The 24074-nt window shown below is 43.1% G+C and overlaps 1 protein-coding gene across 2 annotated transcripts; it reads left to right on the forward strand.

Moving 5' to 3' along the window:
- Window positions 1-1339: 1339 nt before the first annotated feature.
- On the forward strand, window positions 1340-23618 carry SLC14A1 (solute carrier family 14 member 1 (Kidd blood group); the record flags this gene model as incomplete). Of its 2 annotated transcripts, none has more annotated exons than XM_082640141.1 (9): window positions 1340-1403; window positions 3630-3754; window positions 6679-6835; window positions 7619-7808; window positions 10353-10481; window positions 12221-12413; window positions 15339-15486; window positions 15692-15826; window positions 20524-21129. In XM_082640141.1, 8 exons carry the CDS (start codon window positions 3635-3637, stop codon window positions 20643-20645), a joined length of 1194 nt encoding a protein of 397 aa, XP_082496267.1. In that variant the 3' UTR covers window positions 20646-21129. The 2 variants fall into 2 exon arrangements, with proteins under 2 accessions (XP_082496267.1, XP_082496266.1); XM_082640140.1 differs by lacking the exon at window positions 1340-1403 and adding an exon at window positions 22545-23618 and having other exon boundaries at window positions 3614-3754; window positions 20524-20573.
- Between the last annotated feature and the right edge of the window lie 456 nt (window positions 23619-24074).

The raw sequence follows: 24074 nt of genomic DNA on the forward strand, positions 1-24074 counted from the left end.
GCAGCAGAGTTTGTACTGGGATTCTCACCTGGAAAGGCGGACAATTCCAGGGAAACATTTCTATTTTTGTTTTCCTCCTCACTGGAGACAAGGGCAGGTTGGTTTCCAGAAAACAACTTGTGGACCCCGCTTCTCCCCCACACTCGCACCACACCCTGCAAGGCTTTGCTGGATTCCTACACCTGTGCAGAAGCCACGTCAAGTCTGAGAGAACATTCCACCCCAGGAGCCGATACTTAGCTCCAGAGTCTACTGTGTAGCAGCGTGTCTCTCGGTTTTTAGTTTAAGTGAGACTCGTTGATCCTTTTCTGGGGAAGTTACAAATCTTCCCCAGAATATCTCAGGGTGAGGGTAGGCGCTAGAGGAAACAGCACGAGGAAGACACAATGAGCTTGAGCAGGACTGCTGCTGGACAAAGATCTGGGAACCCACAGAAACGATGGCAAAGCTGCTGGCACCCAATCAAGGACAGAGACAGACAGAAGGCATAGCACAGGGGGCCAGTTACTTTGGCCCTGGTGCCTGAAGTGGGAGGAGAAAAAAAGAAGCACAGATATGCAGAGTGGGTTCTGAGTATCAAAGTGCTGGGTGCCTCCCCCAGCACCCTCCTCCTAAGCACCTCCCTTTTAATAGAGCCCAGCAGGGCTTTATCAGCCAGTGCCTTCTGCCCAGGAAGCCAGCTGCAGTGTGAGTACTCTCCTCACCTCTGTTCATTTCTAACTGTTCCTTGTCGGGGTCTTCTTAGACCTCTCTAATTTTTGCTCTTTTTTGCATTTCTTTTTTTAATGGAGAAATATGTTCAGATGATTGAAACTGAGTAAAAGCAGCAAAGACAGAGTTCTGGTATACTAGAAAGCCATTTACCTAAACCACGGGCTTCTTCCTGGACGCTTGCAAGCAGCGTCTTGGTTCATGCTTTCTACAGCAGGGTGGATCAGTACCGGAGTTCCATGTGGAAGAGGGTTTCAGCAAGGAGTCCACTTGAGGTGCTAAAGGGCTCTGAGCTCACCGAAGCTCTATAGGAGTTTCAGGCTGTGTTTTTGAAATAAGTAAAATTGGAGATGTATAAATATGACTCAAAAAAAAAAAGTGGGTACTGGGAATGGCCCGTTCCAACTATGGTTTTATGTGCTGTCGTGCTGGAGGGAGGGTGCTGGAACACCCATTGGGAGAACGAGTCAGTCCCACTACAGGCACGAATTTGGCAGCTTCTTTGCAGCTACCCTTTCTGATGTGGAATTCAGACCTCAAGGCTTCTAGGGGAGTGTGTTCTGAGGAGAAAAGTGTTTTAATCAGGAGACAGGATAGCTGACAGCATTTTCTTTGTTTCTGATTACAGCTTTAGAGAAACCTGAGCACCTCCCACTGCTTAGAATCAAAAACTACCTAAAATAAAGATTACTGTAAGTATCAGATAAATGTCAATGCTGAAAATTCTCTTATTTATGATAAGGCATGAACAATTATATGCTTTCTTCTATATCTATATCCAAAACTTTATATTATTTTTAAAAGTGATACTTGAGGCATAGAAAATTAACAACTTTCAGGGCTCTCTAACTGTACAGATTTCTAATATATGCTGACAATAGAATGAGTTGTACTTCCTGTAATAAAACAAGGAGTGTAGGTGAACTGAAATCTTGATATTTCAGAATGGTGAGTACTGCTTTGTTGTACTAGTGATCTGGGCTATGAAAAGTGCTTTCTGACTCCTGCTGTAAGCTCATCGGGTGCAGCTTCCAGAACATTCTTGGGATGTTAACTTCAGCACATATAGGCCTTGTTGTAGATATGTCAGTGATGCAGGAGAGTGAGGCTTACTTTGAGGCATGGTAAGATGTTTGTTTGTCAGAAGAGTCACTGCTTCGGGCAAGGGCATGGGGTGAAGCCAGGCATAGCAGAGCCCTTTGCTGCTGTTCAACACCCCCTCCCCAGGGTTATGTCAGGGAGGCCACGAAGACAGGCTGTGTCTACTGTGCCACTGAGCCCTAACACCCGTTGCATCCCGGCATTCAGAAGCTGCTCCTTCGCTGTGTGTTGACTTGAATAGAATCTTGGGGGCATCAATGTGTGTGGCTCCAACCTGGAAGACGAAGAGCCACCAGGGCTTACCTATTCCATAAGGCTGACCCTGCTGAGTGAACGTGGATGGTCCCCACTCTGGACCCCAGTTTTCCCTTCTATAAAATGAAGCCTCGAATTATATGTTCTCTCAACTTTTTCTCTCTCTCTCAGCTAAGGAAATATCGTTGTTGAGCTCAAGGATGTCATTCTCCAAGACGTGGTGATTTTGGTGGTGGGGAAATGTGAAAGGGGAATGTGACAGTCCTACCTGTCTCTTTCTCTCCTTTTTATTTCATTCATTCTTTCTTTTTTTTTAAATTGTGTATGAGTGCCCTACAGTTGGGTTTCTGGATGTTGTTCTTTATCAAACAAAAATATACATAAGGCAACCCACTGGTCAGGTATTAGCCAGACTGTTTAACCATGGATAAACATACACATACACAGTTTTTTCCTAAGACATGTCAGTAATATTTTCCATGGTTGTGGATTTTTCTGAGTCACTCTAGTAGAGTGTAAATTTTCAGATTTCAGACAAAGCCAGTAGAAGAAAGTAAAAATTAAATAAAAGAGGAAGAAAAAAATAAAGAAATACCACACATACGACTTTCCTGGGACCTCTGAAGGAAGAATACTATCCTTGGATGTGATGGAAGTTTTTTTTTTTTTTTTTTTTTTTTGCGGTACATGGGCCTCTCACTGTTGTGGCCTCTCCCGTTGTGGAGCACAGGCTCCGGAAGCGCAGGCTCAGCGGCCATGGCTCACGGGCCCAGCCACTCCACGGCATGTGGGATCTTCCCGGACCGGGGCACAAACCCACGTCCCCTGCATTGGCAGGCGGACTCTCAACCACTGCGCCACCAGGGAAGCCCAATGGAAGTTTTGTTTTTTTTTTTTTAAAAAAAGGAAACAAAAAGTTGCCACACTTGTTGAATTCAACTAATAATTGTTTATTATAAACAAGGCGATGTCCAATTTTTAACAATTCCTATTCAGATACAAGGGGGAAAAATGCCATTTAGCAGTTTCTTAGACTGGGCTTTTGCTGTGCATACAAAGTGTGGCTAGCATCTTATCACAGAAAATAGAACCCATACCAGGCCTTCTCCTTCTCACATTTGTAAAGATCAAGGCTGAGGGAAATTGTGGCATTGGCTTTGACCCCCAAGATGGAGCCTTAACAGTTTGCCTGAAGTGTTTCAGAGCCTGAAGCCCACCCCTCCTTCTGGAACAGGCTTCAGATCTGTCAGCTTCCTGATAGCGGAGAAACGCAGCAGAACAAAATCTATGCATAGGTCTCTGTGCATGATGATTTGCCATATTTTTCTTTTGTTCTAAGCGAAGTAAAATGAATATTCAATGTCTGCAGTCAGCTCCTCATCTCTCTTTGCTGATGGAGCTCTTGTTTATGGAGAAGTTGGCCTTCTCTGTTAAGGTCTCCTCTCCCCAGGAACTCCCTGGGAGAGCTCCTGCCTCTCTCTACCTTGCATTTCACACCACAGCCAGGGCACGAATCCTGCTGATTCATCTATTTTTGCCCTTTGTCATGTATGGAAAGAAAGGAAGGATGAATGGACGGTCTTTGATTGGCGCCGCTGGTGACGCCCCTCCTGGTCCTCTTTGGAGGGACCCTTTTGGAAAAAAAGCTGGTGAGGCAGCGCGCATGGCCCATGGGCCACCAGAACAGGTATGCTACCTTTGTGCAGCTTCTGTCTCTGTGACTCTGCTGTGTCTTTTCTGAACAGAGCTTGGGAAGTGGGTCCTCATGCTCTGCTGAGCAGTGCAGCTTGGGCTGAGCCAGGTGCACAGGGGTCTTGGCCAAGAAAGTCACAAGACACTCATCTGGGGTTGGATGATGGACCTTTGTGCTGCAGAGTTTTGACAACCATGGAAAAGCTAGGAAAAAGTAGTCTGGGATTTTTAACTTATGCTCCTCCTATTTTATAGAGTTTCTTCCTTTTATTTTCTGGTCCTGTCTTTTTAGTTGAAATCTAATGACCTTCTTAGATTAGAGAAGCTTGAGCATCAGTTTAAGTTCCTGCTTTATCACCTTGCATTGCTTTTCCAATTACGATGTGTGGATTCTTAAATTTCCCTAAAGAAATGCAAACAGTCTAGCATGATAAAATTCTAGGGTAAACCACAACCTTTAAGTTACTGGTTTCTCATAACCAATTCTCATGCCTAAGTTCTGGAGCAAGTAGTCAGGGTTCCCAGGGCTCCAGAGTATTCAGGAGTTCAGAATAAATGGTTCCTGGGGGGTTCGGCCACAGCAGCAACTGTCTGCTCAACTCATGAGAAGACCCCTCTCTCTAGGACATGGCAACCGCACAACCTACCCCAATATGTGGATACTGGAAAGACAAAGCACAGAAAGCCTTCTATATGTTGGGCTGTGGATTCAGATAAATGATTCAATCTTCATCCAACTTCACGTGGCTAGGCAGGGAACTCTGGCCAGTCAGGTTCTCAGTCATGTCTGGCCAGTTAGAATATCAGGTTTCATATCTGTATCTCCAAAATCTCTGAGGTGATGATGTATTTAAAACCCTCTAAAATAAATAAATAAATGCCGGAAATTTTGAAAACATGAATTTGTTCACCCTGGAATAACCCGTATACCTAATTGTTTCTGTACTCGATGGAAAATGTCCACTTTAATGTTTTCATTCGGTGCTGCCTCTGTAGGGCCAGATCTACTCAGTTACAGAAACTCAAGGCAATTTCTTGTCATTGCCTGGCCTGGAGCCTGATGCCTCTCATAAGATGCATGGCTTTGAGAATGGGGTCACTGTAGCTGAGGAAAGGGCTTTCAAAGCAATATTTTCAGTTATGATATTTGAAGAGGGAGATAAATAAAAATAAATGATAGTCATCACTTAGATTATGAAATAAAATCCAATTTTTCACAATTGCTTAATAATTCAAACAGTTTTCCTTGTTTAACTTTGGGGCCAGCTGAGCTCCATATAGACTTAGTTTTGGTTCCTGACCTCCAGCAGTTTTCAGTTTAAGAATTTCTTAATGAAAATGTTCATTGGAAGTCTCACAAATGCTGGTTTCTATCACTATTTTGCCAAGACAAAATGACCTTGGTCTAGAATGCATTGCATAAACAGCTTCTACTTTGTGGAATGGTTGGCCATTGTTCAAAAGCAGAATGGTTAGTTGGGCAATGAAATAATACAGTTGAAGTGAAACTGTGACTCAATAAAAAATGTTACATTGATTTCTGTACTGGGATTAATAGAAACCAAAACTAAAATCTGGACTGCAAAAAATAAAAATTTAAAAAGTCATAACTTTTATTATCTGTTAATAGCCATTTGTTGGCTATGGTAAATGGAACAACAATGGGACCAAAAATAGCCACAAGAACCCCTTATTCACAGCCTGGCCACAGAGAGAAGAAGAGCTGGTTTAACTGCACGAGTTTGGGGTATTTCCTTGGTCATGTCTTACGTGCCTGTGGCTTCCACATTCCACACTTGTGCCTTCTGGGGTCTGATGGTTTTGGTGTTCCCCTACTTCACACTGGCCTGGCTGTGCTCCTTGCTTTCCTTGCAAACTCAAGGTAGTTTTTCTATTGTCCTTCTCCCTTTGCCTGCTTCTGGGATGACATCATTGGTATTCTTTTATATCTACCATCGGCACCATAAAACCTTCATTTTTGTCTACAGGGTACCATATTCTGTTGATGCTGGTGCTTTCCTATTAACACTTATCATGAGAAGTGAAGAGTCTCATAGTGAGCTCCAGTCACGGTTATACTGTTAGTATTTCCCCGAGGCATGCTTACTATAAGTATGCCCTGTACATTCTTATAGCATACAATTCTTAAATTGTAACTCTTTGGTTTTCAACAGCTTGGTCCGCCTCCACCTTTCCCATTTTCTACACCTTTGTGGAATATTATTTTTCCAGTCTTTAAACATTTAAATAACAAATTCCAAAAATAAAGAATATCTGAGGCAGTTGCCTGATGTGACGACATAGTCAAGCAATCTTTGATTTGGAGAGTGAGTAAGAGGCGGTTTTCTTAGGCTGTGTTAACACACACACACACTGTTTTGTAAACATTCCTTCTCTTTCAAACTTTTAAAAACAAAACTCTTTTTTGTAAAATAAAAATTTAATTTAAAGTGGCTGCTTGTCTTGGAAAGTAGCTGATTGGTCTGCTCCTTTCATTGGCAGCAAGAAGCTTAAGTACTTATCTTAGCTATTTCTATATCATTATTTGACTCCTTATGTTGAAATTAACTATTTTTCAGTCTTTCCCACTAGACTGAGCTCTTTGAGTGTAGGATATAGGTGCTCAATAAATATTTGTTGAGTTAGAAACTGAACCTTATGAAATTAAAGACCAGAGCCTTTTTTTGTGGTGGCATTGAAAACAGTGATGACAAAAGTAGTATGGGGTTTGGGTCTTGGTAATAATCTCCGTGACAACATTTCAAGAGGAAAATGGTGCTTTCTTAGTTCCATGGGATGTCATGGTACAGATGAAGTGCCTTTAAACTCATCCTCTGTGGCTACTGTGACCAGGTCCCACACTGGCCAGTCCGAAGTGTTCTGCATTAGGATGTTTATGAGCTCTGTTCTTTCCTTAAGGAGCCAGAGGAAGAGCTATCCATGGAGGACAGCCCCACTGTGGTTAAACTGGACCAGGGTGGAAATCAGGGTCCACCAGTTCGCAAGAGAAGAAGCCTCCCCAAGGCACTTGGCTACATAACTGGTGATATGAAAGAATTTGCCAACTGGCTTAAAGGTATTTACGCTTCCATCCATTGGAACAGTGACTTTGGGGGAAATGGTTTGCTGGTTCTTCTAGTCATATCTTTAGTTATACTCCCCTACCTTCTATCTATCTCTTTCCTCTCCCTTTTTTAACTTTTTATCTTCTAACCAGCAAACTTCTTCAAATTTTTTTTAATGGAGATAGTGGTCAGGGCCGTAGTCCGGTTGATATCAGAGGAAGGCACCTGGTTCCTCCTTATAATTTCGGTACTTAAAAACTGAAATTTTGGGCTTCCCTGGTGGCACAGTGGTTGGGAGTCCACCTGCCAATGCGGGGGGCGCGAGTTCGTGCCCCGGTCCGGGAGGATCCCGCATGCCACGGAGCGGCTGGGCCCGTGAGCCGTGGCCGCTGAGCCTGCGCATTCGGAGCCTGTGCTCTGCAGGGGGAGAGGCCACAACAGTGAGAGGTCCGCGTACCGCAAAAAAAAAAAAAAAAAACCTGAAATTTTACTATTGGTAATTCATTCCTTTGGCGTATGAATCTGAACCTCTAAGCGTGGTAAATAAGTTCATTCGATGCTTTCTGGAACTGAGATTCTAGTAGGGGCAGTTGGAGTGAGAGGAAAGAAACTGGTTGCTTTCAGGGATCTGAAGGTCACTAAGGGGAAAGGGTTCAGAGAAAAAGCTTAAAGGAATATCAAAAATTAGCTTCACCTTCATGAGAGGGGATTTTGCTCAGGGTGGGCCCTGGACTTGGGAAGGAGCCCCATTTGCCTCACTGTTTCCTTAGCTCTGCCCATCTCATCTCTTCCAGACAAACCCCAGGCGCTCCAGTTTGTCGACTGGGTCCTTCGGGGCATATCCCAAGTGGTGTTTGTCAGCAACCCCATCAGCGGAATCCTGTTTCTGGTGGGACTCCTGGTCCAGAACCCCTGGTGGGCGCTCAGTGGCTGTGTGGGAACTGTGGTCTCCACCCTGACAGCCCTGTTACTCGGTCAGGACAGGTAGGCGCATCCCTCCAAGCCTCCGCTTCTTGCTTCTTAGAGCACAGGAGCCAACCAGTTACTCTGGGCCGCACCCTCCCCAGGAGAAACAACCTTTATTCCACAGAATGCTTTATATGTGCCTTTAGTCAGAGGTCAGGAAATCATTTATAGCCTCTTATTTGTGGTACCTGAATAAGCGGCCAGTCTGAATGATGCCAGATCCTCCTGGCACTACATGGTAACCAGAACAAAGCTATAAGTAATTCCCAAGGTAGGGTCCAAAGGGATCTGCTTTAATGATTGATCAATTATTTATCATCAGCATTTTTTTTATTTGCAAAAAATGAATATGGGCTCAAGAAAAGTTTTAGTGGCTTAAAAATCCCACTAATCCCATTATATCTTATTTCCATGCTTAGCTTAGTAAATTCATTCTTCATGGACAGTGCAAAGATTAGCTCAGCTTCCAGAGAGACAAACGGACATAAATTCCAAGTAAGCAAGTTCTGACTTAAGTAATGTTAGTGTGTCTTCTGAACTATGTGTTAGGCTAAAAATAGTGTGTACTTCATAAACTATCTGCCACTGAAGAATTGATGAGCTGACTCCTACCATGGGAGGAGATGGCTCCTGCCTGACCAGTTCCTTCAGGGAGGTTGCTGGTCTTCTAGGTGTCCCGGATCCATGCATCATCCCCAATGGATGGTAATTATACAGCTAAGCTCCTGTAAACTGCCTAAGGGGCTTCTCAGGGAGAGAGTCCGAAAATGCTCCACTTTCCTATCAGGTCCAAGGAGCCTGACTTGTTCTCTATGGAAGGTGATTTTGTACTTTAGGTCAAATTCTGTTCTAATGCACATCAAGAAACAATCTGTCCAGTTTGGAGGTGTGGTCCAGGATTGTATCATATCAAATCTTCTTCATTGTTTTGCCCCAGTAGAAGTTGACCCATTGTCCTTATCAAGTATGGTTTAAAACAGGGGTCCCCAACACCCCCTGTTAGGAACCGGACCACACAGCAGGAGGTGGGTAGCGGGCTAGCAAGCAAAGCTTCATCTGCCGCTCCCCGTCGCCTGAAGCATCCCCCCACAACCCAGTCCATGGAAAAATTGTCTTCCATGAAACCGGTCCCTGGTGCCAAAAACGTTGGGGACCAATGGTTTAAAAGACCAGCCATCTTTACATGTGTTAGTTTTCAGATCTCTTTTACTCCCCTCGGTCCTAAAGGGCACATGGAAAAGGTAATCCTCTGCTTTAAGTGAATACACATCTTCCTCTTGCTGAAACTATGGCATTCCACAACATATAGGCATTGCAGTTAATTTTTTGTTGATCAAACTCAAGCCTTAAATCTGAAAGTCAGTTGCTGAGAGCACAAACCTTGCATAGCTTCCCACTGCCATCAGGTATGGCCTCAATTATCATTTCCTGGGTTAAACCAATACAAGTCGCATCACCTGCCACATATCCTGAAGGATTATTTAAGGGAGACAAAGGGCTTTTGAGCGCGAAGTCTCACCTTTAATACTCTTGCCCAGATGAATATCACCCTGCTGTTGAACTGGTGCCTCCTGCTAAAGTGACAAACAGGCCAGGAGAAGCTTTCACACCATCTTGTACTGCCCTGTAGCGTGACTCATTGCTACATCACCTCCCCCTCAGGCCCTGTGTTCAACCTCGCCCATCCACTTCACCATCTGCAAACCTGTGACTCCTACAGATTTCATCCTTGAATGCTGGGTACCTTCAAGGTGCCAATTCTCAGAGCCCTGGAGGGTCTGGCTTGTCAGCCCCGGGGCTTATTCTATAGAAATCATTCCATTTCTCACTTGGAGCGTCTTGTCCCCAAATATGAAATGGGAACCATTTTGGCCAGGAGTAGAAACTTACCCAGGACAACATTTAGAAGTGAGGTTAAATGCTGGGAAGCAAAAAGGACCCAAGAAAGAATTAGGTGCTAAATATGCACATAATTAAATGGAGTAATTTGCCAAGTAAAAGTAGTTGTTTTTCTTTGCAATAACTTGGAAATGTATATCTGGAGACAACAAAATGGAAGCACAGGCAAATGAAAATATACGCTAAGTTGGAAGATCTGTGTTTATAAGATCAAAGACACCATGGAAGTAAATTTACATTTTAAGAATCTTACATCTCTCACCAAGAAAATCAGACTTAGGAAACAGTTTCACATCAAAGCTCTATTCAAGTCAGAGGTCCTAATGACTTAAAAGAAATAATAACTTTTGGAACAAAAGGGTAAAAGGAAGCAGAATAGGTTGGATTGCTGATTTCCCTTTCCTCCTCTAGATGCTGGAATTCTATCTTTAGCTATGACACCTCAATAGGGGTTGTTCTATGTGCACATTTGCATTTTATCTATGTATATTTTACTTTTTCATGCTTTTATTTGTATTTGGCTTCTACAGACTTTGCAATAAAATCCTAAATATAATCTCATTTTCAAATGTAAATATTATCTGGAAGTTATAAGTGTCATTTATGTGCACATCCAGCCAACATCCTCCTGGAAGCTGTCCAAGCTGTGCCTTTTGCCCACAGGTCCGCCATTGCAGCAGGGCTCCAGGGCTACAATGCCACCCTGGTGGGAATCCTTATGGCTGTCTTTTCAGACAAGGGAGACTATTTCTGGTGGCTATTATTCCCTGTGTCTGCTATGTCCATGACTTGGTAAGTTGTACCTGGTTTTCGAAATGCCTTTTTGAAAAAATGTATAGGGGGAGGAGGCAAGGGGGGAAGTTATTATTTAGGGAGTATAGAGTTTCTGTTTTGCAAAATGAAAAATGTTCTGTGAATGGATGGCGGTAATAGTTGTACAAAAATGTGAATGTACTTAATGCTGCTAAACTGAATGCTTTAAAATGGCTTAAATGGTAAATTTTATGTTATGTATATAAAACAATTTTTAGAAAATATATTTTTAAATTTAGATTCAGGATATGTCTATTGGAAACATTCAAACACACCGATGCGTGTGGCCTCCACACACACCTCACAGCCACCCCCACACACACAAGATTCTGATGTAATTGGTCTGGGGTGTTTCCAGGGCATTGGGAGTTTGAAGGCTCCCAGGAGGTTCTAAAGTACAACCAAAGTTGAGAACCACTCCCCACATCAGTGGTCCTCAAACATGCACACTATCGGGCTCACCTGTTAAAACACGGACTGCTGCTCCCCACCACAGGCTTCCTGATTCAGTCCATCTGGGGCAGGGCCTCAGAATCTGCATCTCTAACAACTTCCCAGATGATGCTGATGTGGCTGATCCGGGGACCTCACTGAGAACCCCTGTGCCTGTGTGAACTCCCCTTAACACCTGCCCCTGTCCCCTTCAAAATAATTCTTTACTAAATTTGATTCCTTTTTTAACCCTAAATCCTTCAAACTAGTTTCTACGTTGACACTGTCTTAAATCCTTTTTTTCTTTTTTGAAAACAAACATTTCCTTCTTACCATGGTATATTCAGAATATAAAATACTAGTATCCATACAAATGATACATGTAGCCCACTATGGACAGTGTGCCCACTCTGGCTGCAGCACAGATGTGTGGAGGAGAACCTGCCGGCACGGCCAACCTGCTCAGGAGGGACTTCCCACCTATTCTTAAGATAAGGCTCAAGGGCAAGAGGAATCACCTGCACATGGTCACTCACCCTCTCCCCCAATTCCGGAAACCTGGGATTCTGACCTTAAAGTGAAGGCTCCTTGATTGGATCAACAAGTGAGGGAACAAAATGGGCCCAGAGACCATATAATCCAATCTCCCAGTTTACAGATGAGGGAACTGAAAGTACATCCCTGCCCTCGACCACACAGTTCAACTGCTCAAGGACTTAGAACTCTGTCCTGCTGAGTTTAAGATCTCTTTCCTCCAGTCCACACCACCTGCATCCTTCCTGGGACCATTGTTTTTCTTTTTCAAGACTAAATATACTAAGACTCGTGGAGATGGTATACAAGTTCAAGATCAAGTTTGCCTCTGGTGGGGAGGGAGGTGCATATGATCAAGTAGGTTACAGAAGGGGCTTTAACTGTTTAGACAATATTTTTTTCAGATGTCTTAAATACTTCAAAAATATTTTTAAAACCTAGATTTATGACTCACTGTGAGCAAACCCAGAGCATAATTTTCCACAAGCCAAATAAGCTGAGAGTTTATTTTTGACTGAATGTAAGAATTATTCTATGACAGGATTTATTCCAGGTGTGTTTGGGTTTGGGTTTTTTTTTTTTTCTGGGAAAAGTTTGGCCATACAACATTTTAGGGACATATTTGCCAATGAAACAAAGCCCCTCCATAGTATAGAGATTCAGTTCGTCAACCTGGCTTCCATTCCAGGGCATTGGGAGTTTGGAAGGCTTCACACGCATATTCTTCCATTCTGTTCTGTTGTTGTTTTCAGTCCAATTTTCTCAAGTGCGTTGAACTCCGTGTTCTGCAAATGGGACCTCCCTGTCTTCACTCTGCCCTTCAACATGGCGTTGTCAATGTACCTTTCTGCCACGGGACATTACAATCCATTTTTCCCAAGCAAATTGTTCACACCTGTAACCTCAGTTCCCAATGTCACCTGGTCTGACCTCAGTGCCCTGCAGGTAAGATACACTATCTTCTTACACCCCCTCCCCCCAACCCCACCCCCGCCACTGGCTCTGGAAGACACCCCGTGTCCTCCTGGTTAATTATTCATGGGCATCAGAAGCTTATAGAGACTCAGCACTGGGGGGACCTTGCCACCTTCCTCTTTTTTTTTTTAAGAATTTTTTTTTTTAAATACGTATTTGGCTGCGCCAGGTCTTAGTTGCCGCACGCGGGATCTTCGTTGCTGCATGCGGCATCTAGTTCCCTTACCAGGGATCACACCCAGGCCGCCTGCACTGGGAGAGCAGAGTCTTAACCACTGGACCATCAGGAAGTCCTTTAACGCCTTCGTCTTGCTGTCTAAATGCTTATTTGTTCTCCTCCAAAGCTTTGGGCTCTAAGGGATTTTTTAAATGACTATTTGGTCAAAGCTAACTTTTCTTCCTCTTTTCCTAAAATCTGCAGTGCTAACTCCAGAATATATCCCCACTGAAATTCAGACACTCTGTTTCAAACTTGGCCCTTATTTGTGGGGTATGGTGGAGGCCAGCCCTTGAGGCAGGGGCCTCCAGCCTGGTGTTAAGTCCCCCCTGACCTGCCTCCTCCAATCAAAACAACTGGCTGCTTACTGTTAGATCCTGTGGCAGAACCTCTCTATTCTGCTTTTTCTTATGGTGGATCTCATAGAATACGTACAGTAATTCAGATTTCTCAGGCTTTGGAGGCATAAGAATCACTGTTTTTTAAATACTTAATACAAGCTCCATCTCGACTCCCTAAATCATAATCATCGGGGTGGAGCCTAGGAACCTGTATTAACAAACTCCCCAAATAATAGTGACGAGGGCCGGAGTTTGAGAACCACTATCCTAGGATGTGTGCTGTGTATTTCATTACAGTTGTGCATAGAGAGAGCACTATTTTTAAAAGCCTGGTTAACCCAAATCAAATTCCAGCTCTTTGTATTGGTGTTTATTTAATAAATCTGTTTAAGTTTTCTTGATTATTTAAAAAAAGAAAAAGAAAACACTTGAAATCAGAAGAAAACCAACCTTACCTTTTTTAGGGTGCAAGAGACTGGTTTTTCCGCTATCAGGTTGTAAAATACCTTTTGTTGTCCTCTTTGCTGAGCAGTCAAAACATGTGAGGAGTTCAAGTAGCCTTTTATTTAGCTTCTTGCCCAGAAAATGAATGGGAGCATTTGGAAATAACTCAGAAGGAAAATTTAAAAAATGTATCAGAACTGCCCATGAAAAAATAGCATTAGTTAAACTATCTAAAACTGCCCTATCTAATACAGTAGCTATTTTATTTTAAATGTAAACATAATTAACATTAAATAAAATTTAAAATTTACTTCTTTAGCCTCACTAGCCACATTTCAGGTGCTGAATAATTGCACGTATTGGACAGCAGAGATACAGAATATTCCATCACCACAGAAAGTGCTAGTGGACAGTGCTGACATGGGGAAGGGGGGTCTTGTCCTTCTCCTCACTCTGAACTACCTCTCCAACATCAGCATACTTATTTCCCATCTCATCAACTCCCCATTTCCCTGGCTACCTGAGGGATAGTTCTGCTGTCCAGTTCTGCGATAAAAGACCACATGGTCTTTGCCTGTGTCAAGTTCCCTTGTCTACAAGAAACAGGAAATGATCCTGTGTAGATGTGAAGATCCAGCATGGGCTGGAAGAATTTAGGCCCATCTTAGGTTAGAATCAAGCTCACATTATGATCCTGTGCCCTGAGCAAGGACCAGACTAGCATCAGAAACCAGCATTGGATCCAGCCTAATTCATGGAAGGAGTGGACACTTCCTCGTGCCAAAGCTGGCCTCCCTGCATCAGAGTCACTGCCTCCCAAAGGTCCTTGCCAAAAGGTGGAAGGAGTGAGATGGGAGGTGGGGAGGGCCCCTTTCAGTGATAGCCTTGGTCAAAACAGAACTAACACAACTAATTATGCTTATCCTAGCCCTACCAGAAGTGTTGTTATAAGGAATTATCATTTGTTAGCTTGAATCAAACCCTATACCTTGTTCCTAAGAACTGCCACTCTGTGAACACATTATCTGAATTCAGAACTCAGCCAGAGAGCTAGAATTGTGATATTTACATGTATTTTTGTGTTCTGAGGACTGGCAGTTGTTGATAACTGGAATAAGCTAAGGTTATCTTGGTTTAAATTAATACAAGCTCTCTAAAAATGTATATATAATGAAAAATAAAAAGAAATAAAAAGAATTTTTAATTTAAAAAATTTTTAATAAAAATAAAAAACATTAAGAGTAAATAAATAAATATAAGTTTTAAAAAACAAAAAATAAAGTAAAATTAATTAACTAATACATGTTCTTATTAACAATAGAAGTGTAAATATGATCCTGACTCATGAACCTGCCAATAATTGCTTCTGAGTTGTGGATAGGATAACCCAACTTTGGGTCTCTGGCCTTAGTACTAATAACTAAATTACGTGGGAGTAATAATACTTGTATTGACCATAGAGATGCATTGATTTATTGGCCTCAGAACTGATGGAGAGTTGAAAGCAATAGAAGTGTAAGCTGTGGTCCCTGCCATCCTCACTGGGAGGCATGGCCGATCCTCACAGGATCAGTTAGGGGCAGTGACACAGCACTGGGAGCTTATCAGTGACCAAAGCCAGGTGTCAGTGCAAGCAGTAGAGCCAGTGAGTGAAGGGTCTGGGAAAGGCATGCTCAGCATGCAGCAGGGAAGGGCTGGTGTATCTCTGGGGATAAAGCAGAAGAATGACTGAGATTTTTCCATAGAGAGAGAGAGAATTTTAAAAATTAGTAGCACTGATCTTGAGAGATAAGATACGCTAAATCTAAAATGACATCGTATTGTGTTTGTGGGTGTCCTATGAGTTTCTGTACAGTAGTTTTAATGATCGCATTTTCTAAATTGTTTCTGCAGTTACTGAAGTCCCTGCCCGTGGGTGTTGGTCAGATATATGGCTGTGATAATCCGTGGACAGGGGGCATCTTCCTAGGCGCCATCCTCCTCTCCTCTCCACTCATGTGCCTACATGCTGCGATCGGGTCGTTGCTGGGGATGGCAGCAGGTGAGTGTAAGACTTGTTACCAGATACTGAGCACCTCCTCTGCTTCATCCATTGTCTCAGGCATCTTCTATACCCCAGACTTTTCTTGAAGGTCTGCTTCCAAGGGACCAGTGGGAGTTCTCGGATGACTTCCCCACCCCCAGCCTCCTTCCAGAGCATCCTGCATTTAGTCCAAAGTTCTGACTCCTCCTGTCTTGCCTAATAGGACTCAGTCTTTCAGCTCCATTTGAGAACATCTACTTTGGACTCTGGGGTTTCAACAGCTCTCTAACCTGCATTGCAATTGGAGGAATGTTCATGGCACTCACCTGGCAAACCCACCTCCTGGCTCTTGCCTGCGGTGAGTATCCTGTGCATCTGGGGAATGGTTGCTTATGATTATGGGATCAACATCAACGACAAACAGTCAGAAAGGACAGTGTGAGAAACTAGAGCAGGAGTTCTAGTTTGAGTCCCCTGCTATCTGCTGAGGGTGGGACCAGGGCAACTGGCCTCCCCTCTCTGGGAGGATTTGGGTCTGCTCTGTCTACCTCGTTACTCATTTTGAAGATGAGAGAAGCATTTTACAATATGTGTATGTTGAGGGATAGAAACTTGACTTGTCCTATGTTCTTCATACTAATTGTTTGACCCAAGAAACTAAAAGGAAAAAAGCTAAGTATAGAGTCGGTTCCCCTGGTGAATCAGGTGGTATTAAAGGGCCCTTAGAGAATCACCTTAATCTGGCTGTTCTCAAAAATGAAGCAAACATCAGAATCACCTGGAAACCTTGTTAAAACCCAGATTGCTGGGTCTCACCCCCAGTCACTGACTCATTGTTAGAGGTAGGGGGAGGAGTTTGCATTTTTAACAAGGTGCCAGGTGGTGCTGATGCTGTAGCTCTGGGGACCACATTTTGAGAACTGCTATATTAATCCTTTCTAAACTCTGTTTTCTAGCCAGACTCAGCCTCTGGGAGCTAGAAAGGGTTCTGGAGATCTCCACTCCATCCTTCTCATTTTACTGTTGGGGTTCTACATAAGGGCAGAGAGAGAAAGTGACACACTGAAAGGCATCCATTAGGGGTAAATATAAGTCCAGAATCCACATTTGCTAACAACTTCCAGAGTGACACCCACTACACTACTCTCCTTCCCTTTAGGCATTTAGGTGAAAACAGACCTCAAGTGTTTTGGATTTGAAAAGCTACCATGGATTTCTCTGGCCATTGGAAGGGGAGCTTATTCACTTATAGCTTCTGGCATCCCTAATTCAACACAAATAAAAGTGTGTAAGATAATGTGCTAGAATGAAGGAAATGACACTTCCTTGGGGACAAAGGGGCGGAGGGATATTGGAACATGCAGAAACTTTTGTAATCTCATGGGAATATTTGTCTAGAGTCATTTTATCACCAGATTAATCAATCCAGCCATTATTAAAGTGGTGGGCTACATGTCAGGCAGGATTTAGAGTGAGTTCCTGCATTGGGCAGGACATGGGATGGAACCAAGAATTTCTAAGGCCTAATCCAATTTTGATTGTCTGATGCTGTAGGAAGATTAACAAAACTCAGGTTACTGTGGTGTTGCCATTCACATGTCATTTTGTCAATTTCTTTATAGTTACATAACTATTTCACCTAATAGTCCTGTCAAAATTTTTGCTCATTTTCCCATACTTGTTTAAAGCTTAGGGCAAAGGAGAAGGGTAGAAACAGATTATGTGGCCTCCTGACCTCACCTGGGTTAGACTCTTTATTCTGAGGTTGGTTTGAGGTTTCAAACCTTTATCTTTTCTGTATTGGCAGTAGCAGCAAATATGTATTAAACACTCACGGTACAACCCAGACACTACAAGGAAGAGCTAGAGGTTCAGAAGCTTTAGATCCCAGGCGGTTTTCTGTACAGAGAACAGAAGCCAGGTGAGTAAGAGAGAGAAGCCCACAGAGGCCACAAGATGCAGAGCCAGGAAACACCTACAGTGCAGGGTGAGTCCCTGGGGGAACATTATAGTTCAGAATCACCAAAAAGCACCCCCTAGAAAGGGTGGCTTTTCTGTAAGTCCTAAAAAGTAAGAGGAGGAATTCCAGTTGGTAGAAAGCATGGTCTGGGCCAGCATAGGGACAGTCTGAGCACATCCTTAAAGATAAGCAGAAACTGTTTTGGTCACAGGAGTTGTTGATAAGGTCTGTGAAGGTCTCTTCACAGACTATGGGAAAGGAAAAGCCAAAGATGTTTACAGATGTGTGCTTCCCAAAGCTGTGATATCATCATTATTTTCTTTCTATACTTCTATAGCTGTACAGGCCTATTGTACCAAACAAAACAAACAAAAATTCAATCAATACAGAAGAGTATAAAGCAGAAAATGAAAACACTCCATCCTACTCCCTAGACGGAACTTTCTTGCCTCCTTCTTATAAGGACCCTGTGATCACATTGGGTCAACCTGGCTAACCCAGGATAATCCTCCATCTCAAGATCTTTAACTTAATCACAAGTGCAAAGTCCCTTTTGCCATGTAAGGTAACATATTCACAAGTTCTGGGAATCAGGACATGGACGTCTTTGGGGGCCTTTATTCTGCCTATCACATCTCCCTTCCTTTGGATAGATCAGATTTTCATTAGTAGTAGAGCATACTGGTCAAGTCAGTATATTGAATTAGTTAAGAGCCCAGACCCTCCCTGGTGCCCAAATCCCAGCTCTGCCTATTTTAATTTCAATAGATGCCAAATGCACCCCACAAAGGCCATACCAATTTCCCCTGCCACTGACAGTATATGAGAGTGCCTGTTTCATCCACACTGGGCACTGTCAGTCTTTTTCATCTTTGGACATAAAGTTTTGAGACAGACCTCTAGTCCCTCTTATAAAGCAAATCTCACTGTAAACTCACACAGCAAGTTTATGCTTGCCCATATCACCCCGATACTGCCAAACAAAAGATCAACCTTGTCAGCCAAGGTAAATAAATAGCAGACATTTATCACAGAGGTGCTCTTTTATTAGCTCCTATGGCTTTATCGGAAAGAGGACTTCGGAGTCACTGATAGAGCCTGGTAAAGCTGCCTTCCCTGTGTCCCTAAGCCAGAAACTGCATGGCCAGGGGACTCCTCAATTTTGTTATGTTATCAGTGCAAACTGTAAACACATTTTGTATCTCTTCTTACAGGTTGGGTTATCATAGTAGGACTCACACATGGTGGTCTGTGGGGAGGGAAGTTGTCTATGAAGACCTAGGATCCAGTCCTCCCTTCCACACTCAAAGGCCTATTCTCTCCCTCAGCTACTCAGAACGCTGTCAGGGTCATCACCTCCAAACCATGGTGTACAGAACTTCACCTCTAATGTAAGGCTTTCCCGGCCCAATCCAGCTAGTGTTAAGTGGTGGGCAGCAACTGTTAGACAATCTGATGCTCTTACTATAGAAAGAAAAGCAACAGGGAATTGAAAGAGCATTACAATATGAGACTCGAGCACCAAAAGTGCGTTAATAGGTAGTAAGCTATTGCGCTTCTAGGAGAGAAATAAGGTCTCATGTGCTCAAGGGAGTGTCATAGAAAAGCTGGTACTCAGGAGAGAAGGGACAGAGTGTCCCCTGTGCTTAGCCAATGGCCAGTGAATATTTCTTGAATGAGTGAATGAATGAATGAACTAAATGGGGGGGGGAAAGAATGAAATTATCAAAGCCAAGCAGAGAAAATCTTCCAACCCTTCTGCTCAGAGCAGTACTTCCAACCCATGGTGACAGAGATGAGTTTACAGCTGCTGTTTGTGAAAATATATGATTTCATTTGAGATTCATTACCTCCCTGTAAGACACCTCTTCAAGTTGCCTTTTTACAGATGATGAAACTAGATTCCTAGTTCAGTGATGTGTTGCACAGCAAACAAAATTGCAGAACTGGGATTTGAAGCCCAGATCATTTCCACAGATGAGTCTTTCCCATTAGCATGAGGCAATTCAGATGTGAAAGAATTAGGTATACCGTTGAACAAAAAATATCAGGATAAAAATATAAAATATCGATAAAAGGATGGAAGTCTATAGTAAAGTAAAGGAGGGTCATAAGGTCCCTCCCGCCACCGCTGCCCAACTCCCCAGAGTAGCAGATGTGATTTCTCGATGGACTTGAGGACCAGCTGATGAGTGTGTCTAACACTGAGTGTTGCTGGCCCAAGTGACCATGTGGCCATCATAAGAAGGTTATTCTTCAGGCCGCCTCTGTGAAACCTAAGGGCTTCCGCGAGCCCCCTTGGGGCCAGGAATTGAGTTAGCTAGTTGAGATCTTTGTTTTTGTTGTTTTACATTGAAAGTCATACATATAACTCAAATTACCTATTCTAATTTGTGCTCAAAGTAAATAAAAACAGGATGTTAATTAATTCATTGACCTGTATGCCCACCGTAATGGTATTTGGGAAAATGTTATTATGGGGACGAATCCTGAGTTACTACATTTACATATATATATATATACATATATGTATATGTATACTATGATTTTTTGGAACTGTGAATTCTAACCAGTGATCTGAGAATCCCAGATGCCATGAGATTGTACGCTGTCTCAAGGAACATTCATAAGTTTAATTTTAATTATTATTAAAATAAAATAAAATATTGGATAAAATAATGGGGAAGTTTATTTACTGTGGAAGGCTTTTCCTTAAGTATTATCAATAATAACAACAAAATAGTACCACAGAAAAGCTACCTTTATTGAGTACTTACTGTGTGCTAAGTCCAAGCATTATCTTCTTCACACTCACACCAACCCGTGAGGGAGAGATTCCTATTACCTCCTTGTACAGGTGAGGAAATGGGGACTTTGAGAGGAGGCACCAAGCTCCTACAGGGTGGAGGCTGGATTTGAACCCAGAGCCACTGACTCTAAGCTCATACCTGTAACCAGGATGCTGGGCTCACTGGTGAAACGCACAAGTTTACATTCCAGGGATTTATACCTAAAGGCAGTCTTTCCTGTAATGAAAAGTACACCTACCAAGCATTCTTCTTTCCTTTTTTTTTTTCTTTTTTCTTTTTTTGTAGCCCTGTTCACTGCCTACGTTGGAGCCAGCGTGTCCAACCTGATGGCTGTGGTGAGTTTGCTTTCATCTCATTTTCTCATCAGTGTGATCGATCAGTTTTCAATGATATGGAAGTCCTCCTGAAGTCCACCTCGGTGGCATCCCGGGGCAGGTTCCATGACAGACAGCCACTACTGTCTATCTGCCAGACCCGCCTGTCCTCACTTACCCTCCAGCATCACAGTAAACCTTAGTCCAAAGTACAATCACCGGGCTTGCTAAAAATATCAGATTGTTTGATTTAAAGAAGTGAAACTTAGGGTGTATAGTATATTATCAAGTTCATACTTTAACTCTGAGTGTCAAGAAGTTGACTTTAGAATATCTTTCACTTAAACAGAAAACCGGGACTGTGTATTAGTTGATAAATAAGAAAAGGGAGGAAAAGGATAGTTGGTTAAAGACCCAGATTTTTTTTTAATTAAGCCAACAGTTTTTCATGCCCCTTATCTGTTTTTAATCCCCAGTCAGTCATCAGTAAGACTTTTTTAGACCCATGTCCTGGCTGAATTTTTTTTTAATAAATTTATTTATTTACTTATTCATTTATTTATTTATTTTTGGCTTCATTGGGTCTTCGTTGCTATGTGCAGGCTTTCTCTAGTTGCAGCGTGCAGGCTTTTCATTGCGGTGGCTTCTCTTGTTGCAGAGCACGGGGTCTAGGTGCGCAGGCTTTGGTAGTTGTGGCATATGGGCTCAGTAGTTGTGGCTCGTGGGCTCTAGAGCACAGGCTCAATAGTTATGGTGCACGGGCTTAGTTGCTCCACAGCATGTGGGATCTTCCCGGACCAGGACTCAAACCTGTGTCCCCTGCATTGGCAGATGGATTCTTAACCACTGCACCACCAGAGAAGTCCCTGGCTGAATTATTTAGTAGCCAAAATGGTTGCCCATTAAGAGCCTCCTGCTACTCTCTCCTTCCTTTGACTTTGTCCTTCCCCTACCCTGAGGAGCCCAGTATCCCCAGAGTATTCTGGGGTTCCCCACCTCTCAGTGCTCTTCCTCACCGACCACTGCAGGTGATGCAGGACTGGTTCATGATAACTCTATCCATGTAGATGTGGTCATGGCTGCCACTGGGTTAGGACAGCATCTAGCCCTCTCAACAGCAGCTTCGAGAGCTTACCTGGGAGGGTCCTTCTGGAGACACAGTATCTTTATGGTGGAATGTCAGAGCCCTGTTACAGGCATGATGGCATGCCTTAGAGCTTGTGGGGCCCTTCACATCCCAACAAAGGTTCACAGACCTTGGCCTGTGGGCCAGAATTAGGCAGGCTGTGAAACAGAGTCAGTTAGGGAGATTTTGAAAAATGCAGATCCTCAGGCCCTGTCCCTTGGCATTGCTGGTAGAGTAGATCTTGTATGATGCCTAGGCATCTGTGTTTTTTTAAAACTCTTCCAGATGTGATGTGAAGTCAGGTTTGTGTACCATGATACCCTGGGGGTCCATGTATAGGGCCAAACCCAACCAAGTACATGGTGTGCTCAGAATTGCATGAATTGCCATGGACGCACAGAAGGAAGAGCTACCATCAAGGAGCTTACAGTCTTTTTGAGAGATGGAACAAAAAGAAGTAAAGCAAGTAGAGACCAAGACCTAGTCTGGGTAGAGGTCAAGGGGAGAGAGGGCTGAACTAATCAAAAATGGCTTTGTGGACCTAATGAGTGGTCAGGAGCCATTGGTGGTTGGAGAAGTGTCATCTCTGGGAGCAAGGTGTCATGTTTGCACATCTGGTGTAGGAAGTCTGACTGTATGAGAGGGAGGGAAAGACATGCATCAACCCTAAGGAATGCATGCTGACATTTCAGCTGCAGAATGCCCTGAGATCTTAGACTCAGTCTCTACAGGGACAAGCAGAGTCCAGAGCAGTGCCCCCAGCGAGTCATCCCCTGAGCTGAATGACAGTGGAGTGAAGCGTGGTTCCTTTGAGATCCTTCGACAGGATCTCAAAGGAACATGTGACTTGTCTCTTTTGCTCCCAGGTCGGATTGCCATCTTGTACCTGGCCCTTCTGTTTGGCGACACTACTGTTCCTCCTGCTGACCACGAAAAACCCCAACATTTATAAGATGCCCCTCAGTAAAGTCACTTATCCTGAAGAAAACCGCATCTTCTACCTACAAGCCAAGAAAAGGATGGTCGAAAGCCCTTTGTGAATGCAACCCCCATCCACAGCCATGGTCACAAGTCATTTCTGACTAACTGCCCCAGTTGACTTCAAGGGTCTCAAAACTGTTGTTTTTACTAGTAACAAAGTTTATACTAAGCCATCAGCAATCTGTTCTTTTGCTCATTTTGTATTTTTCTTTCAGACTCCAAAACTTGCCCAAACAAGTGACAAGACACATTAAGGTGATGTGTTCTGACTATGGAATTTTAAACCCCAGTGGGGCATTGGCACTGAGACTGTACTGTATTTATAAAGTCAGAATGGTCCACCAGAAAGAGGAAGTAAGACCAAAGCTAATTATTGATATTCTTGGTGTTTGGTTGCACATGATGTTAACAGTATTAAAAAATTAATCTCTATAAACCAACTAACCCTTAAGTGAATGGAATTCAGAGTCACAAAATCAAAGTCAACCCAGAATTCTCAGATAAGCCATTTGGCTTATTTAAAATCAATGCAAGTTACACATTATGGCAGTGGTCAACATCGCAGGGCCCGTCACTGAGCTCTTTCCCCAGCTCCTCAGCAGAACCGCCTCCATGCTGTCCCATGTGTGTGACATTCTCTTACAGGAGATGGTCGGTTTGTTTCAGGCTGGCAGAGCTGCAGGAGGGAGAATGGGATCCCACCCTTCAAAATTATTCTGTATTGTCATTTTTCTTGGATATGGCAAAGAATTTTTTAGGTAGTTTATTATCTTTTTTTTAAGGAGAATATATTTGTTTTCAATGAGGTAAAATAAGAGAAGTTCCTGGCTTTACCAGTTCCTAGGTATTAAAAAAAAGTTATGGGCTTCCCTGGTGGCGCAGTGGTTGAGAGTCCGCCTGCCAATGCAGGGGACGCGGGTTCGTGCCCTGGTCCGGGAAGATCCCACATGCTGCGGAGCGGCTGGGCCCGTGAGCCATGGCTGCTGAGCCTGCGTGTCTGGAGTCTGAACTCCGCAATGGGAGAAGCCACAACAGTGAGAGGCCTGCGTACCGCAAAAAAAAAAAAAAAAAAAAAAAAAAAAAAAAAAAAGTTATATTTTTCTAAAATACTCAGCATAGGTATTTTTACTTTAATCCACCAAAACTGACTTTGTAAATGCCACAAAAGCAGAGAATCGAATACCAAATCATCAACATCCAAGGGCTCTTTAAAGTCACATTTTCAGTTCATTTAAGGATGTCGTATATTATAAAGACTGAAAGTTAATGCCAGATTGCTTTTGGGTGTTTAGAAGTTGTTTAATCCTTTTTTTAAAAAATCACTATTTTCTGCACACTTACAGTATTCTCACTCAGAAACCAATGGTACTTGAACCATCAAAAAGAAATACAGGTAGGGGGCTTCCCTGGTGGCA

Source organism: Mesoplodon mirus, assembly GCF_964341445.2.
Source record: "Mesoplodon mirus genome assembly, chromosome: 13".
Classification (NCBI taxonomy): Eukaryota; Metazoa; Chordata; class Mammalia; order Artiodactyla; family Ziphiidae; genus Mesoplodon; species Mesoplodon mirus.